The sequence below is a fragment of the Parambassis ranga genome, chromosome 8 (assembly GCF_900634625.1).
Source record: "Parambassis ranga chromosome 8, fParRan2.1, whole genome shotgun sequence".
Classification (NCBI taxonomy): Eukaryota; Metazoa; Chordata; class Actinopteri; family Ambassidae; genus Parambassis; species Parambassis ranga.
In genome coordinates this window covers 5988079-6007507 of record NC_041029.1, presented here as the reverse complement: position 1 = coordinate 6007507, position 19429 = coordinate 5988079, and the positions used below count along the sequence as shown (strand labels likewise).

The 19429-nt window shown below is 44.0% G+C and overlaps 1 protein-coding gene across 4 annotated transcripts; it reads left to right on the top strand.

Moving 5' to 3' along the window:
* Positions 1-236: 236 nt before the first annotated feature.
* Positions 237-19366, top strand: tex2 (testis expressed 2). 4 transcript variants are annotated; one of them, XM_028412459.1, is made up of 13 exons: positions 237-579; positions 1543-1624; positions 8589-10317; positions 11411-11611; positions 12212-12575; positions 13141-13430; positions 14002-14145; positions 14236-14335; positions 15364-15484; positions 16001-16117; positions 16415-16624; positions 17193-17313; positions 17877-19366. In XM_028412459.1, exons 3-13 carry the CDS (start codon positions 8614-8616, stop codon positions 18027-18029), a joined length of 3525 nt encoding a protein of 1174 aa, XP_028268260.1. In that variant the 5' UTR covers positions 237-579; positions 1543-1624; positions 8589-8613; the 3' UTR covers positions 18030-19366. The 4 variants fall into 4 exon arrangements, with proteins under 4 accessions (XP_028268260.1, XP_028268257.1, XP_028268259.1 ...); XM_028412456.1 differs by having other exon boundaries at positions 15995-16117; XM_028412458.1 differs by lacking the exons at positions 237-579; positions 1543-1624 and adding exons at positions 3480-3533; positions 3605-3709 and having other exon boundaries at positions 15995-16117; positions 17877-18029.
* Positions 19367-19429: the final 63 nt, after the last annotated feature.

Sequence of the window (19429 nt, the reverse complement as noted above, 5' to 3'; positions counted from 1 at the left end):
GGTTGGCTGCCCTCTCTGCTGTTTGCGCTTGATAATTCAGTCTAAATGTGTCGTTTATGAAAGAATCAGAAAGATTTTCATTTCCATTGTTTTCATCAGCCGATCAGCTGTTACCGTAGAGGCAGAGCTGTTCGTGTTGTTTGTGGATGGGGGGAATCCGCGTCTTTTTATGGGCGCGCTGCAACGCCGTGACGCAATTCACACACTCCTGCTGCAACACAATAAAATATGGATCCCAGTGTGCGGACGATCGGCTGCTTCTCTGGGCGTAAATATTATTAAGATGGTGAGGAGGGGGGTGTGGCGCCGAGCGTCTCCCATTCACCAAAACAATACGCGCTCAGAGCTCGTGCATTTGTGGCGTAAAGCCGTGCCGGGGATTCGGGTTTGATTCACTGTCTGCTCTGACTTTGGCTTTGAGCGCTCAGGCCAGTCTGCCTCGGTGCTTCCGTCCCCCTCCGCAGGCTCCGGGCTGCAGATAAAAGCGCTCCACGCAGGGAATCTTCATCGCATTACGCAGATTCAGAGCCTGGATGCAGAGCGACCCAGCAGCCTACGGATGAAGATGCGATAGCTGAGGTACGATTACAGGGTTTTTCTACCTTTTTTGTCTTTTTGTTTTGCTTGCAGGATCAGCTGTTTTGGTCTAATGGATGCATTACAGTCAGACACAAACCAACGCAGGGCTACAGTCAGGATGTGAGGAGGACAAATGGGCGGATGGAGCTGCCATATCAGAGTCATACCTTTAAATATGTTGCACTCTTAATAGAAAGGAAGAAGAAACGTTCTGTGTTAGTGTCAGGATGCTACAGCAGCACAGATCATGGTGTCAGGCACAGGTTATGTGGCCCTGTGCTGTAGGTGATTCACAGCTGACATGTGAAACGGGTTTATTCCAGGAAGTGGCTCAGGCTTGGCAGATGACTGATGTATCCTTGTGGCTCATTATCCATGTATCCTGCTGTGAACTGCAGGTCTGCACAGGCAGCCCTCCCCTTACTTCAGTAGCCACACAGGCCAGAACATAACACAGTCATACTTTAATGTCTGTGTTTCTTATTTAAACCAAAGCCTCTCTTTATTCCAGTGATGGATCCAGGCTTTGGAGGGGGGTCACAGTCCAGTGTCCTCATGTGAACTGGTTCTAAAAGGAGCTGTAGCATGTTGTTTAAAAAATGTTAGGCTATAGAAGTACAGTTAATCAGTGAATCGAGTGATCATTACAGATGTAAATGTTTCTGTCACCAGGGAAAGCAGCTGTACAGAAAGGTTTGGGGTCACCGTGAAACTAAATATTGTCTGATTTCTGGTCAGAATCTGAGCTTTAATGGAAAATGTTCATTAAAGACGACTTTAAAAAATATGTTTGGTGTTACAATTCTAAGATGAAGGTGTGTAATTTCTCTTTAATCTTCTGTAAAACTGCTAATCTGAGGCTGATGGACAGCAAAGGTCACATCAAGCTCCAATGACACATTTTAAATGTGTCCTTTTGTTTGTTTCTTAAATGGATTAAGTGAGTTTTCCCTGATTTTCCAGGCATGTTAGCACCATGATCCATGGCTGAGCTGTGTGTGTCAGTGCAGACTGAGGGAGATTGAATGCCTCTAAAAATCTCAAGGTAAGACGCTCTCCTCCTCCTCCTCCTCCTCCTCCTTTGACCTTGTGTGTGTGTGTTTGTGTGGGAGGAGTTGGAATTGATCCACGGCCTTGAGCGGCTACTCCCCGCCTCACTTTTCCTTTTCTTAATTGTGTCTTGACTTCTCTCATTCTCAGTCTTGGAGCTCTCATACTGCTGATGCTTGCCACACAGATTCAGACGCACACATGTTGCACTTATGATGATGTTTTTTAAAAGCAAACCTCTCACGCTGAGGTGTGCTCTTGGATCAAAGGGCTTCGTTATCAGCAGGTGAATACTCTTTAAAGCTTAATTAGACTAATTGCTGTGAGGGGTAGGAGCTGAACCATGTTGTGTTTAAAAGCTGCTTGAAACACTGGACATCCACAGAAGAGAAAAGTGTAATATGAGTTATTGTGTGAAGCTGCAGAGCTGCATGTGATGGAGACTGTTGTGTGTCCATATTTACATGTTTGTGTGCTGTAGGCAGTGAATTTTCTGGTCGAGCTGCGGTTCACATAATGTTCCAAGTTAAAATAAATTCAGCTTGAGGGTGTCTGCCGAGCTGTCTCTGAGTCACTCTTCGTGGTTCAAGCCACAAGGTTAGTGTGTATTTGGTGTGTTAACCCTTTATGAGTCCACAATATGATGTTTAGTGGCATGATATTGTGTGACGGTAGCGTCAGGAGATATGACGACTCAAAACAAGCAACAGCAGAAATGTTTCCAGGGGACTCCAAAAAGTGACGGACCTGGCTGGGACAGGCTTGTCCTGTAATGCTTTCTGGATTTTAGAAGCTATCCTGGCATCATTTCTTAATAGTCCAGCTTAGTCCATCACTTTTTGGAGTCTCCCAGGAACGCTTCTGTCACTTTTAGTGTTTTGAATTTTTGCATCACATGTTGTCAAATTAACGAGGATGTTTTTTTTTTTACTAGCAGGTGGCTGGTTTTTGAGGGACTGATGGGGACTAGCCATAGGTGTAGGTGTCACTGGTAGTTTGTCTCTCTGGTTAGCCCTGTGATAGACTGGTTACCTGTCTACAGTGTACCCTGCGTCTTCCCTGGCTCCATCCCCTTCAGAGACCCTGTATTATGGCACAAAATATATTATATAGGATATACTGCATCTCTAGTCAGGGGATGGACTAGAGCTTCTTTGGGAAATCTTTAGAAGCTTTCCTGTTTCAATTACAAAATGGCTGAAAAACCTCAACCACATCCACCATCTGTAGTTTTATAACACAGACTTTAAGCCATGCAACCAGCCAGTGCACAACTTCTTAGTGCTACTGCTGTAGCTGAGTGGTTGTGGGAAATATGAATCAAATGTCCAGTGTCCTCTGAAACAACTGCAAAAACTGAAGGTGCTGTAGAAAGTGTGACTTCTTCTTGTAGAGTGATTTGTATGATAGCTGACATTTCACACCTTTTTGACATGGAGGCACACACACACACACATACACACACACACACTGCACAGGAACCTTCTAACACTCTCACTGGTGGAGCAGCCGTCAGTGCCTGTCACGGTGACAATCTCCCACAAGTGTCAGAGCTAATGATGCTACCATGGCTATACATATGTTTATATACACCAGGTTGCTGTTGCCCAAGACTGGGACATAGTAAAAGCATGCATAGACAAAGGGAGTGTATTCTGCTCCTATCTCTGATTTACAGCGGCTGGAAAAGGAGTCATTCTGCAGGAAGTCTGTTTCTGCTTACACTAAAGAAAGAGGGAGAGTAATGGGTGGTGCTTTCTTCTTATTGCAGTTATCAAGCAAACAGGAAGTTAACGTTAAACAGAAAGGAGGAAGTCCGTGTTGACTAGATCACACACACTGATATGACCTGCACACTGAGTACACAGTTGTTATGGACACATTGCACTTACTGTGTGCACAAGGTAAATCCATCGCAATGCACATTTTCCTTCATCCTTCAACCAATATGCTTGTAATATTCTATATTTGACAGTGTATGAAAATTCTGAGTTCATTCCACTGAAACATGTCCCCTGAAGAAGCCTGTACATTTACTGTCCCCCCTGCTTTTGGAGGAGAGTAGGAGAGTCCTGCACAGGTTAGTTCAGGTATGCTCATATGCAACTTCCCATTTACCAACCTCTCTGGCAGCTGTTTGATCAGTATCCTAGATAAGAGTGAGAAGGACAAACAATGAGAATATGGCAGCAGACTCTTCCCTACTACTGGCGCTGTTGAGTGTGTGAAGGTGACACACTTCCACATGCAGAACCGCTGTTGGAAATCCACCCTTTGTTATTTTCATGCAACCAATATGCTAATCAGGCTCTGTGCTTCCATTGTGCAGCATGTCACTGTCAAAAATGGGCAAAAGAGAAGTGGATCAGATATTTTGAGCTGTTGTTTGTGGCCTTTGTAATGATGCAAGCAGTGCGGATATAGGAAATACACAGAGTAAATATGGTGTTTCCTCGTAATGCCCTGTAGGCTTGCATTAACTCACTGTGACCATGAATATTGATTTCAGATTAGATTCTTTCTAATTATTATGCTGCCTTTATTATCTCCATGTCCTCATTTTTTTAATCTTTATTTTATGGAAAGACACTGCTCTGCTTGAAAACAGCACTACAGTCGAAACGGGCGGAATACTGTAACATTATTCTTTGTCTGTAAATACACGCATATTTGATGTTTTCTAGTCTTTGCCTGCAACATCTCTCTCCCGTCCTCTGTCGCTCCACTCATCATGTAATTGGAAGGATTATGATTAATACCAAACCCTCCGGCTGTTTGCGAGCCGTCGAGCAGCTTTTTACACAGATTATAAATTGCCTAAGATATTTGGATATGCCCGTGCGTTTGTTTGCGTTCACTCCACCTTTTGATCTCTAAACTGTCAAATTAGTTACGCGGCACCAGACGTCAATATCTCTGTTGATCTGTTATTTATCAATGTAAAGCTGCCTGCTTTAAATCTGCTACTTATAAAGATGAAAGCGAGCACAGTTTTTGTTTGTTTGTTTTAATCTCAGTGCTCACAGTGGAGATTGGGATTTAGAGCTGATGTTGTCAGGAGAGAGTTTATTGATGTTGACCGTCATAATAAGAGTTTAGAGTGTACTCTTGCATCTTTTTTACCTTGCCGTACTTATTTTTGTTGTTGGTTGTTGGTTTGTTCATACACAGTTCACCTCGGCACTGTGTATGAAGCGTACACACACACGCTGAAAAAGCTTCACTTCAACATCTGTGTTAACAAACACTCCACGCGCTCCTAGGAGACCAGGTTTACAGAGTGAGGAGGGGCTGCCCTGCCAAACAAAAGGATGCAGGGATAAAGATGAAAGCTTCTCCGTTGGCATGGCAACCACCCGATCATCTGCACTACGAGGTCTGATGTTCGACTGTGCCGATGATGGATTCTGGGTTAGAGAGAGAGAGAAAGAAAGGTGGAGGAGAATGGTTTGTTGTGCGAGTGCTCTGTATCTGCGTGGCTTCAGTCTAAGCTGTGCTGTGTGTGCTCATACAGTTGGTGTGTTTGTAAGTGGATTGGAGAGCATATGTGTCGCTGTTCTGCAAATGTATTGGCCTGACAGGCGTATTGACACATCGCACATTAACACTGAGAGGCAGGCTGTTAATGTGATGGAGGTTTTGGAGCTGGAGTCACATATGTCTGTTTACTATGGTTAAAATCACAGACTTGATACAAATTCAGTGTCAAACTGCAAACGTGACTGGTTAGCAAAGGCAAACACTGCAACACTGACTACATAATTAATCATGAGCATAGTCAGGAGATAAATCAATAATGAAGTGATTGTTAGTTGTAGGCTTAATGTGGAATATTGGCATGAAAAGTTACATCATCTGGCTTTATTGATCCATCTGTTAACTGGCTTGTGCATGGTGGATTGTGAAAACTGCAGTCCTGCTCAGAAGCGTCTCCATCTACAGCCTCTTATCCCTCCATTTATCTGTCCTGCAGCAAGTGCATTAAGTGACTCGCCCGGTGTTAGGGGACTAACACCTCCACAGCCCCTCCAAGCTATTTTAAGAAGCCCTGCTTGTGTTGCTCCCTGCCTGTCAGACTTGGTCAGAGATTACTTGAGTGCTGTGGTTAGGGCGAGAGACAGGGGTAGAGATGAAGGTGGTGATGATTAACCTGCTGTCTTTTTGGACGCCACCTCGTCCACGTTAAGCTCTTGTCTGATTGTTAGAGGAAGCGGATGCAGGGTGGAATATAGAGTGATTGCTAGAAGAGCTGCAGAGGCATTACACAAAGTGTGTGTGTAGACATGTATGAATGTATGTGCACTTGTTAGTGAGAAGACTCAGGCTTCTCTCTGTGTGTGTGTGTGTGTCAGTTGTTGGTGACAGTAAACTGCTCCATCAGCCTCTTGCTCCCTCTGTGCATCCTGTGTTCATCTCCGCTCTCTCTGTCTCACCCGATTTATCTTCACGCCATCACCTTCCCCCTCGCTCCTTCTCCTTCCTTGCTCTCTTTTTTCCTTTCTCTTTTCGCACACTCTCATCATGGTCCAAATGCCCAGCATTATTATTAGCCATAGGGGATGTTTTTATTATTATTATTATTATTAGAAAGCATACAGCCACACCAACATACCGCTGTTTTTTCAATGAGGATGGTGTAACATTAGCCCATGACTGATGGAAAGTTAGATTAAGATGCCCTGGGTGACCTGGATGAAGTGGAGATGACAACAGGTGGTTTTATTGAGAGAAGAACACCTAGAACCTGACTGCGTCAGAGGAAATAGATCAATGGAGGAGAGGAGTAACAAAAAATGAAGCATGAAGTTGACAGTGTAGAGGAGCCGCCTTGCTGTAGCTCTGTGTCTGGATTATTAGAACATTGTTTTATGTAGACTAGACGTCAGGCGGATTTTGGTCTCCTCACCCTCTTGTGTCATTCTTTCTACCTTGCTGCTTTTAACCTCCCTCCCTTTTCTCTCTCGTCTCCCAGGGTGCTGGCTTCAGCTGATTAGAGTGGCCATGCTTGCTTTGATTAATTGGATGAGTCTCCTCCGCTCTCCTATTCCGTAGCAAGAGGAAAGGAGACACACAAATGTCAGTGGTGGATTGATGAGGGCAAATGACTGAGACTGTATTAACAAACATTATGATATAACTTAAATCTATCTTAAGAACAAAACTTCCCATGACATCATTAGCTGCAACACAAGTTTTTAAAACATCTCTTTTTTTTGCATTGATGAATATGTGACGCTGTCTTTTGGCCGCATTCTTCTAAAAGAAGTCGAAAACTTGGAACCCTCTTTCTCTGGTCACCCTGTCAACCTCCATAGTGTTTTTGTCCTTCATGCTTTGATGACAACAACAACAACAACTGCTTCCTGCTCCAAGGCTCTGTCTCCCATCCCTACTCATTTGTCTCTCCTCTCATTCACTTACACTTGACCGTGTCATCCTCTGTATTCTCTCTGTACTTGTCATTCTGGCATCTTTAAGTGAGTCCTGCTTCAAAAGCTTGTCTGTGAAAGGTCGTCCGCTGCCTCTACAGACTTCCCGTGGCTCTATCTTCTTTGTGTTGCTCTTTTTTCCTGTGTTTCTCTGTTCTTGCTTTCATTCGATCTCCTGTGCCCCTTAGTGCAGCCGTGGCCCAAGCAACAAATGCACACACACATTTATATATATATGACGCACAGAAAACCTATTGTAGCAGGGCCAAGTGAATGCTCTGATGGGAAAGTCAAATGCTGTGTTATTCCATCCCAGCAAATGCAATCTCTGGAGATGCAGTGCCAACCAGAGAGCCCCAAAGGGCACCAAGGCTTTCTCAGAAACGCAGACAATCACACAAGCTAACTGCTATGTTGCTTCCCTCCATCGCTCCTTCTTCCATTACAGTCCATTTTTATCAACAGCCCAGAAGCCTGAAAGCCTGTGTGCAAACAGCATGTTTGTCTGTGTGTGTGTGTGTGTGTCTGTGTGTGTGTGCACTTCTCAGCTCTGAATGTTTAATAATACTCACCAGGGATGGTGGACTCTACGAGATGTGGAAGAATAAACAGGCACAATACATCAATAACAACATGAGGCCTTGTTCGGTGAAATGGCTGCATGATGAATGACTTTGGTTACACTGTGTTGAGACGACACAATAGACGCCTTGTTCCTGTGATTGCTGGGCCTGAACAGCCACTTTGTTGTCTGATTATGTCCTGTACATTGTTGTGCTTGGGTGAGGGGAAGTCCAGTGTGTTCTATTTATGTATGTATGGACGTCTTTAGGATACAATAAAGCCCTTATATTACACATAGGAAAGTTTTTGAACTAAATTACAGACACAACTGATGAAATTGTTCTGCCACCTCAGTTGTATTATTAATATTTGTATAAGTATTTGTGTGAAAAAGGATCACAGTTCAATGCTGTGGAACATTGTAGCATCGGCAGATTACCAAGGTCAGTTCATCATCAGTTGTAATCTATACATCCTTGAGACATTTGTAAAAAAATCCATTGTTGTGCCATTAAGATATTAGAAAAGAATCAATAACTGCAGGTCTAATTAAAATAATCACAATAATACAATCTTCTGTTTCAACGCCATTCATTCATCTCTATTCTTCCCCTTTTTTGGAGGGTGGTGTTTAACATGACTGAAATGCTGATGGCCCCTATCTTCTAGGCTTGTGTGGTCTGAAGTAACCCATTAATCATGTAGCCATATTGGGGTATGTAATTGAGTCACAGTACTTGTAAGACAGAGAGAGAAGCCCGGCCTTACAGCTCTGAGTCTGCCAGCTACAAACTTGCATAATGAGGCTAATGGTCCAGGGAACGGGGACATACCTGTTCAGTCTGCTTGGATCAGGGTGAATACAAACATCCAGCACTGTTCTGTAAAGGGACAAGAGTGTGAAGCATGTTGGGATCTATAAAGTAAAGGTTTAAAGGTGTTTTGTACTCTGTCTGTCTCTTCCAGGCCGTGAGCCCTGTGCACGGTGAGGATGAGCAGTCAGGGCAGCAGCAACAAGGGAGGTGGCCAGCATGCTGACACTCCTCCGCCTCGTCACACCCCTGGACCCAAGCTGCAGGTGCAGCGATCCCAATCTCGTGACACCATCACCATACACTTCTCTGCCCTGGGGAAAGAAGAGGACGACGAGGATGAGGAGCTCTATGGGGTACCTGTTGGAGCTACTAAAGCTAAATCTGTCCTTGATGGCACAGATGGAATTCAAGGTCCGGCTTCAGGCCCTGATGACCAATGTGTCACCACAGGTTTAGAGGCAAGAGAAGAGCTTCTGTTTGAATCTAGTGGTGTGGAGACCTCTTCTGCAGCTGCCGTGCTCCCTGTTTCATCCACCACCCTGTCTGCGAAGCTCTCAGACCCACACACACCCTCTTCTGCTGTGACCATCATCCCCACCTCCAGTTACTCCCACTTGAGTTCCACCCCTCCTGCCAGCTCCTCCTGGCCCTCCGACCGACCCTCAGTCATTGCCTCACCTACAAGTTCCAGCACCTCATCACCGTGCAAGTCTTCAGGACTGTCCTCCTCCAAACCTTTTCTCAGCCTTGTCAGGTCTTTGTCCAATGACGTTGAGTCTCGAGAAACCACTCCTGCGCTTCCCGCTGTTGCACCACCTCACGCTCGCCACCGACATTTAATGAAATCTTTTGTTAAGTCTCTTTCAACGGACACTTCTAAGGCCGAACATCATGAACAGCAAATACAACCATCTCATCGGCCTCCACCTCGCAACATGCAGCTCTTCAAACAGTTCTCCCAACCTCGTTTGTCCTCCAGCACTGTCATCGTCACTCAAACAGGTGGTGACTCCAAAACAGCCCCCTCCTCCCCCATCATGTCCCCTGATGGGAGATCCTTCTTTAAAGTCCAAGAGGTGGAGGCCAAGATTGAAGATACTAAGCGGCGGCTGTCAGAGGTGATGTCAGATCCCTTGCAGCTCTTTAGTAAGATCATGGGGGATGAGTCTGGAGTGGGAGCTGCTGGAAGTGCTGCTCATCGTACCAAGTCACTGTCCTCCAGTGCATCAGAGCTCAGTGGAGTGACGACTGTAAACGGACACCCAGAAAGTAACAACAACTACAGCATCAAGGAGGAGGAGGGGGCGGATGGGGAAGAAGAGGAAGAAACTCCTACAGGAAAGGTTCCAGACTCAGTTTTTTTCTCATTCCCATCACTAACACCAGCCTTCACCCAGACCTCATCGTCTGCTCTACACAAGTCTCCTTCTCTCACTCTGGGCCGCTGTTCTATGTCAGCCCTGGTAGCTCGACAGGAAGACGAGGACTTCTGTGAACTGTACAGTGAGGATTTTGAGATATGTACTGACACAGAGACACCAGATGGGGATCATTCTGGATCTCGACAGCCCTATACTGGTAGCACTGGTTTGTGCAGTGAACTTGACACAGAGGAGGAGAAAGCAGAGGAGGAGGTGGAGAGCGTGCCTTTAACTGGCCTCGTCTTCTTTACACAGTTAGTGTATTGGTACTTAGTCCTTCCAGTGCCACCCTGGTTATGTTCAGTGGTGCACGGGATAGTAGCTGGGTTCATGTTGGCCTTGCTGGTCCTTTGGCTCTCTTCTCCTCGACGCTCCTCATCAGGGACTAGAATGGGAAAGCGACGGATAGAGCCCTGGAATGTGGCCCAGTTGGATATCAAAGAACCAGGAATAATTAAGGTGAGGCACAGAGAATGTTGTCATCAGGTCCTTGTGTTTTCTGTCTTTATATCATATTTTCTTTCTTGTAATTCGTCATTTGAACACCCTTTAACACTAGCTAAGCCCAGAAATTACCATAGAAGTTTCATTTGAATTGGGTTTTGCCAAAGAGTCAGTGTGGACTGATAAAATAGGAGATTGATTGGGAGTTCAGCTCTATACAGCTTCTTGCTTTAAACCAAACAACTTCATGAGAGTACCATTGCATTTGCTCCCTGCTCTCAGTTAGCCTTACTCAGTGCTGCAGAGAAATGTTAGTAGGTTGAAGATGTTACATAAGCATGTGTACTTATAACTGTGTGCCTTAGTGGGCACCGAGCTGTTGCACAGGAGAGCCTCATGGCTGGAGGGCACAGCTGTTCCAAAAGAAGAACTCTGCGGCTGTGCAGGGCATGATACACAAACATCAACAACAGAGGGGGCAGACATTCACCTACATCCTCTTTTTTCATCCTTTCTTTCTATGACAACCAAAAATGTTGTGTTTGTTTTGTTTTGCATTATTGATTATTATAGTAATATCTGCTTACAACTTAAATGTTTGGAAATGAATACATATTTGCAATATGTGGCACCATAGCAAGAAGTGCAATATTAAATATGAGAGAAATACAAAGAAAAAAATGCGATAGTATCAATATTATGTCATCATATTGCCAGCTTAAACACTGGATAATTGTATTCACAATATTGCTTTTGCATTAGTACAGGCAACAGGCATGTTTTCTGTTCTAAACCCTTGATGGAATTTTTTCAAGTTTAGTACAAAATTAGTATATTTTTATAACTAAATAATTTATGCCAATTATTATAAACCTAGTGATAACATTTTACATTTACGAGCTTGAATGCCAGGTTCTTTGTGGCTTCATAATGTTTTCCAAAACACTACGTATTTCCCTCTGTTGTTAACATGCACACTTTACTTAAATAAACCTGTAACCCAGTGCATGTTTGAGTCTTGAGTCACTGTGTTATCCAGCATGTGCTGTGAATGCATCCTTCTTTAATACAGCCAACTCTCCTGCCTCTCCACCTCTCAATGTAATAGGGCTGGATGAATGAGATCTACAGCTACGACCCTGAGACGTACCACGCCACGCTAACCCACTCTGTTTACGTCCGTCTGGAGGGTTCTGTCCTGCGTCTTTCCAAACCCAACAGGAACATCTCCCGCCGTGCCACACACAACGAGCCTAAACCTGACGTCACTTACATTAGCCAGAAGATCTATGATCTGACTGACAGCAAGGTGTGGTGGTGGAGGTTTTTGGAAATGTTTGTGAAACTCTGTATGTATGGAAAAGGAAAGATGTGTAGGATATATGTGTGTGTGTGTGTGTGTGTTCTGGCTCCCCAGTGTACAGTTTGTGTGCTTGAAGATAAGCTTAACTGATCGTGACATCAAGCACACGTCCCCTCACATTTGCCTTTGCCTGAGTGCATGTTTGCTAATAGGTCATGTGCAGTGACAGAGCTACTCATTTTCAGAGTCACATACTGTGTGTAAACACAGAGTGAATATCACAGGCCACTGACCTTGTATACACAAGTGTGTGTTTTGTATATTAGTTTGCTGACTCGATTGTTTTACATATCTGAAGGCAAGACAGTAAAAAAGCCATTCCTCATTGCAGTCATGGAGCAAAGGTTACATTAGGGTGTCCTTATCAGGCAACTGCCCTACTCTCCTGAATGCTTAGCCTATCACAGAAAAATAGATTGTCTAACATGTTCTGTTGTAATTGAAAATCTTACTAATTGTAGCTTTAAACACAAAAAAAGAGGTTGAGTTCGGGAAAAAAATAAGTCATCTTGAGTCATCTTTTAAATGTATTTCAATTACCCACAGATCTACCTGATGCCCCAGAGCTTGGCCAGAAAGAGAGTTTGGAACAAGAAGTACCCCATTTGCATTGAGCTGGCCAAGCAGGATGACTTCTTATCCAAGGCCCAGGGGGAAAAGACTGAAGCTGGGGATGAAAAACTTACAGGGCTGGGTGAGAAGTTGGAACGAACGGACAAGGCTGACAAAGCTGAAGGATCAGCGTCAGCAGAGGAACCCAAAAAAACAACCTCTGGAGGAGGGGATCTGACAATCTACCTATTTGGGAGGACGGGTCGAGAAAAAGAGGAGTGGTTCCGGAGATTTCTTCTGGCATCCCGAATGAAGTCAGAGGGGAGAGGTAGCAGTTTGCCTGGCATCTGCAAGAGTGGTGAGCATCATGTGCACTATCAAAAGGAGTCTTATTCACCCTCTCCTCACACACACACACACACACACATCACTCCACACAGTCATTCTCTTGAGTGTATATTTGCACAGCAATCAGATCTGTGCATAAGCCCCAGCTTAGGGACTGACAATCTCCTCAACTGAGTGAACAGATGAGTGTGAATGGGTCAGCAGGATTACATGCACAAGGAAGCAGCATATTATAGCACTGGTTTCCACTGTGGGATATAAGCCTGTAAGGATAAAGGCCTATACAAAGAGAAACAGTAGCATTGTGTGGGTCCAGTGATAAAGGCAATGCAGGGTGAAGAGGATTACCAGGGAGATCATTTAATATCAAGCTGTTACACAATATGTGTATACACAAAGCATGTGATGAAATATCTGGGGCAATATGAGACATATTAGAGGATATTTGTGTGTCATTTCATGCTAACTTAGAGCCAACAAAGAGATGCTAAATAGGTCACTATGTATATAAAATACTACATTGATTGGAATCACTGTATTGATTGGAATCCTGCATTCCCCCCTTCCACTTGTAGCCTTCTTGCCCTCCCACAGTCGCAGCAGCAGCACCCAATCTGCTGGAATCCTGGAGGCCGACAGCAGGAGCAGCAGCCGGGGAAGCCTGGAGGAACTGTCTCAGTCCCGCCACCGAGAACCCTCTGTCGCTCCTCCCTGCGGCTCTACAGGAGGGGTGAAGCAGAAGATGCTACTTGACTATTATGTCTACATGGCCAAATATGTCAACCCCCAGGCATCATCGAGAAGCCCGACTGCCACCGACAGCCCTGGGCAGAGCCCTGAGAGCAGCCCCAAAACTACCAAAAAGGTGTGAGGCAGATGGATGCTTGGAAGGTTGCATCTTCCATGCAGTCCACAATTTTATGTTATGTTCCACTGCAGGAACTAAAGGGCGAGTTTTGTGATTTTTTAAAGAATGAGCCCCAATCAGCCCTTGTTGTTCCATCTCACTGGGCTCTAGTTTTGCTTAGAGTTGGATGGGATGGGAACTATAATGTTTAACCAGACCTTTTTTTTCTTCCCCAAATACTTCCCTAAAGATAAACATGCACAGAGGTGCAGGCCTAGCTAAGACAGCCCTTTAGTTCCGGCAGTGGAAAAACATATTTTAATGGCAGGGTCATTAGGTCAAATAGATTTCAGGGAAAAACTTACTACAAGTGGTTGTTTACATTGTTGTGTCTGAGGCCTTGTTGTGGAGAAGGACCTTGTGTCCGATGTTGTTGACCTTTACAGTTTTAATTTTAGGTTCCTGTTCACATGGACGTAGTCTTTTTTTCTCCCCACATGGCTCAAGCTTGACACACAGTATATGCTTGATCCAAACCTTTTTAGCTTCATGAACATCAAAACAGCAGAACATGTGTGTGTCATTTCAGTTGCGCAGGAGTTCAGAAGAGGCTGCGGAGCCTGAGGCCTGGGTCAATGCTTTCCTGGGAAGGATATTCTGGGACTTTCTGGGAGAAAAATATTGGGCCAACGTTGTCTCCAAAAAGATCCAAATGAAACTCAGTAAGATCAGAGTGAGTAGTGCCATGAGTCTGAAAGAAAGTCTCCCATGTTATGTGTCTCTGTTGGTTGTATTGATGTGATTTTTTGTTTGTTTGTTTAAGTTGCCATATGTTATGAATGAGCTGACTTTGACTGAGCTGGACATGGGCTTTTCCATTCCAAAGATCCTGCGTGCCTCCAAACCCTCTGTGGACCACCAAGGTAGGAAGAGGAACTACAGTATTACTGACATTTGTCACAGTGTTTGGGCGGGTTTTACAACAGTGGAGGTATTTTTTATTATTATTCAGCTCCCACTCTTCTCTGTTAAAGCATATGATCATCTCCTCCTCTTTTCCCATATTTCCATCTTAGTTCGTGCGTTGCTCCTCTCCTCTCAGTGGATTAAGACATTACCCCTGCCCTCTCTCCCTCTCTCTTCCAGTCTGTATGCATACATCTCACTAATATTAAGCCACAGTAATTAAACTTCATGGCTTGTTCCTCCTTATCTATTACTGAGAAACTGACTGACTCGACCTGCTGAAACAAAGGCATCAGTTTGACACACAGACAATATAAGAAGCTTATTAACTCAGAGCCATGCTTTTTTTTCTCTTCATACTGTCCAGAAAAGACAACATTTGAGTTTTATATTGCAGTGACCAAGATACAAAGCAATATATTTCCTAGTTTCATGAGAAACACTTCTCCTCCTCTTTGTGTTGCCCTACACAATGAGACATTATCTAACAGGAACTGTCTGAGTTAATGCTTTCATTTCTAGTCTCTGTGGTCACATACTATAGTTCTATGAGCGGGTTTGAAATTTCAATTACTCTCCTAATGAAACATGTGATGTGCAACTGATGAATGGATGAAGTTAGCCATTAAGGAGGCACTGTTATGGAAGACAACAGAACAGGTGAACTCGGCTGCAAGGAGACTTGGAATAATCAAACTTTATTATTAAAGTGGGGGATGGATTGGGAGACGGGCCGGGCGATGCCAGCTGGCAGTAAAGATCCAGAGGGGGTAAGAGCCAAGGCAGAGGGAGGCAAGCTGGGGTCAGAACAGACAGCACCAAAAGAGACGGGAACCAGTGGAGTCGGGGGGGGGGGGGGGGGGGGGGGGACACGTCCCATTCCAAAAATGAGTCATTTTTACTCCTGCTGCTGTATTATTGGTGGTGTAAGCAAGATTTTGACATAATGGGACTCCATGCCTCCTTTTTCTTATTATCTCCCCAGGTCTGTGGTTTGATCTGGAGGTCACCTACACAGGCTCCTTCCTCATGACATTAGAGACCAAGATGAACCTTGCTCGTCTGGGGAAGGAGGGCGAGGGGCTGGGCGAGCATGGGAAAGAGTGGTGAGGCTTTCAATTATATGCAATCATTCTGTTATTTCAAGTTTAATGATGAAGCGTATACATTGGCTTTGGAGAGTGCCCTTCTAGTTGTCTACTTGTCTTTTGGTACATTTTCATTGACAGAGCTGGAAAAAAAGATGTTTGTGGAAACAGAAGAGCTCTGAGCTGGATGTTAATTGGGTATTTTTGTGTTTAGAGCCATGTTCATTGTGATGTGTGTTTTTCACATTTCCCACCTTGTTTGTGCTGGCTCTTCTTCCTCTCTCTGTATACACTAATTCCCCCTCTGGACGCCTACCACTATGGATTTGTCCAATGACTGGTGAGTTTGGGAATGGATGCCTACAGCTGCCTGTCACTGAAACAATATGTAGTTTTCCTTCAGTGAATCAGTAGAGATAGACTCTGGATACATTTATTAGGAATTAGAACTGATTGTTAATGAGTTTGTGCAAAGCCACAAGAGCCCGACTTTTCAACAATGTGTGTGTGTTTATGTGTGTGTAACAGGCCCAGGCCTCGGACGTACTGTCTGGCAGACAGTGACGAGGAATCATCAAGTGCTGGCTCATCAGATGAGGAGGATCCCCCTGAACTCCTTAGTGACAAACCCATTCTGCCTGGAGGCGAGGGGTGAGCAAACATCTCTTTATAACATCATCAGCATATATCTGAATCGAAATGCGCCGAATCAGATCCACGCTGATGTGTGGTAGCATAATGTTCTGCCCTTTCACTCCACCCACCCGCCTACCCACCCACTCAGCCCCATGCATTTGAAAGCTTGCTGCTGATTTAATGTAGCACACAGTCACTCCCCTCCACAGTGGTGCTGAGTAGCAAGAGATGCTGTTATGAATAAATTATAAACCTGACTCACTCCTTGTCTCCCTCCTCCTCCTCCTCTGTTTCCATCCTCTGCTCACGTAGCTATGTGGGAGGCCACAGACCCAGCAAGATCATGAGATTTGTGGACAAGATCGCCAAGTCAAAGTACTTCCAGAAAGCCACAGAGACGGAGTTCATTAAGAAGAAGATGGAGGAGGTATCCAACACGCCCCTGCTGCTCACGGTGGAGGTGCAGGAGTGCCGCGGGACACTGGCTGTCAACATCCCTCCACCCCCAACAGACAGGATATGGTACGTTCAGGAGTTCACTGAAAACAGTAAGAGGTTGTCAGGTAATGCCATGGAAAGGAAATCCTGCATTTAGGATATAACACTGCGCCCCCTGCTGGCCAAAAACACTATATGAAAATATTCAACAGTTTAATCACTAATGAGCTAAACATACTTAACATTCAGGAAATGAGGCCACAAAGGTAAGTTTTTCACTAAAGATATGGAACAATAAAACCATAAACATACATGCAGAGCTTTATATGTTGATGATGATTAATTGGAGCATCTTTTTACATATATGCAGCAATGTGTTGGACCAACAGATGATATATGTATATATTACTTTTTTATTTTTTTCAGTGCTTTTAAATAAATATATGCAAGTTGTCTATATATTAATCAAAACAAGGAACAAACTCAAACACACCAGCCAAAATGCTCAAAATGCTGCCAGTTGCTGATCTGTTTGTAAAAATTGATAGAATTAAAAGAAATTAACATATAAGTGTTTTTGTGAGTGTGTACTTCAGCTTATATGAGATTTATATCATTATTTAAATAAATTTCCCCTCTGTCTATCTGTCAGGTATGGTTTCCGGAGTCCACCTCACCTGGAGCTTAAAGCGAGGCCTAAACTTGGTGAGAGGGAGGTCACTCTGGGTCATATCACAGAGTGGATTGAGAAGAAACTGGATCAGGAGTTCCAGGTACATTTAAAAAAAAAAGCAAAATGCACACACTGAATGTGAACATATGCATGACTGCAAGGCTACACTTTGAGAATGCAGGTCAGGATGTTTATGGTGAGAGTAAATGTTATAAAAGAAGATTGTGGATGAATTTATGGCTGCCTAAGTACAGACACTTCAAACCAGGCTGCCTGTGGCTTTCCCACCCCTCCTCTAGTACAAAGCAATGATACGCTTGCTGTTAGATAATTGCCCTGAGGCGCACCTGCAAACGACTGCAGAAGTGTCCCTATCAGGTCCACCGCATATCTACATTTATCTCTGCCTGACTCCTCTGGGCTTATAATTATGTACCTCACCCCGTCCACTGGGCCTGTGGTGAAGTAGTGAGCAGAAAACAAATGTATATGCATGGCTTTCAACAAATGCACAACTTGGCTACAGGCTAGCTGGCTCAGGGATGTATTTCAGTTGTTAAATTAAGTATATTACCTCATATCGTTGGTTGTTTCTTTTGGTGAATAGAATTTTAACTATTTAAAATGTATGCTGTAGAAAAAATGTTTCTGGTTCTTCCGCAGAAAATTTTTGTGATGCCAAACATGGATGACGTATGGCTACCCATAATGCACTCTGCCATGGATATGCGTTCAAATGCCAACTTGATTACTGTGACAAATGATGCCTTGAAGGACTCGGAGGAGCCGGAGGAGTCTGAGGCCTCGGACATGTGAAGACTGCTGGTCAAACTGTACAATGATGGACATTTTATCACCATCCAACCCCCCCCTCCCCTCCCCTCAGAAAACACAGGGTGCAGCAGTGGGCCTGTCCGGCCTGCTTTCAGATATTTTTATCCAGTTCCCGAACCCATTGTTGCACCACGTGGCCATTCAAGAAGTGCACTCTCAAAACTGTAAAACAAAAGTTTAGCTTGTGATGGAAGAATGGGGAAGTGAATTGCTGATTGTTATCCAATCACACGGTTTTATTTGTGTGACATCAGATATAATCACTCAATCTCTTGACAAACAGCCATCTGAGTCCACCAGAAGAACCATACAACCTTTTTGTGTAACGTTTCTTATCGAGCAGTTTCTTGTCGCTGAGAACTTTGATGACGACGTACATCTGAGTGAGCAAAACAACAACAGAGGTCAAATTTGGAGATGATTTTGCTGCAAGCCCCAGCATCTGCTATTATTATCATCACCTACTTATCAACCATACACACCGCTGCCTGTGCCCGCTGCCTGGCACTTATATGCAAACCAACCAATGGCGCTGTGTCCGTATGAGACACTGTAGTCACATCATAGAGCCTGTGTGCTTTTAACTGTATTGTTAGGGATTTGATTTTAGAAAGGGGTTGTGTGGGTTGAAAATCTGCAAACGCAGCAGCTAAACATTGCCTAGGTCTGTTGAATGTATAATTAGGAATGCAGCTCCCTAGCTGTGCAAGGAATAGCTCATTCAGCGAAGACATGTGTCCAAGCAACATGTTTCAAGCACTCTTTTCATGTTGAAGTAATAATTTTCTATTTCTATTGCCAAAGCAATCGTTCCGTCACATTTGAAAGGTACTGTATGAGAAAATCAGTGACAAATAAGCAATCGGTTAATATTTTTTGTGTTTTGCAGTGTGGACATTCCATAAAGAGGATTTGTTGGTAAGATCATCCGAATAATACTGGATATTAGCCATATTATTTAATAGTGTCAGCAGACATCCAGCAGTGAATGCTCTATTTTCTGTTGAATTATTTATTTGTTGTTCTGTGTTGTATGAGAAACCCCATTAACAAAACTAGAACAGGAACTGCGTAGTCCGTCTAAGATGCTCGTCTGCTGTACAGGTGACTTTTACATGTTATGTGTTCAGACGTGTGTGTTGGCAAGTGTATGAGGCAGAAAGTGCCTTTTAAAAATAAACATTCCTCCATAGTGAGCCGCCACACATTTCTTGCGTCAGTTTGAGGATGGAAAGGAAAAAAACATTTTTGTGCCATTAGGGTGTCTATAAAGACATGCCCTTCTTTCTTTGTTTTTCCACATTTTGGGTGTTGTTCATTTGCACAGTGATGAAAATAGCAACCATTGCTGTTGTTGTGCAGTGATGTCGCAGAATGTTACG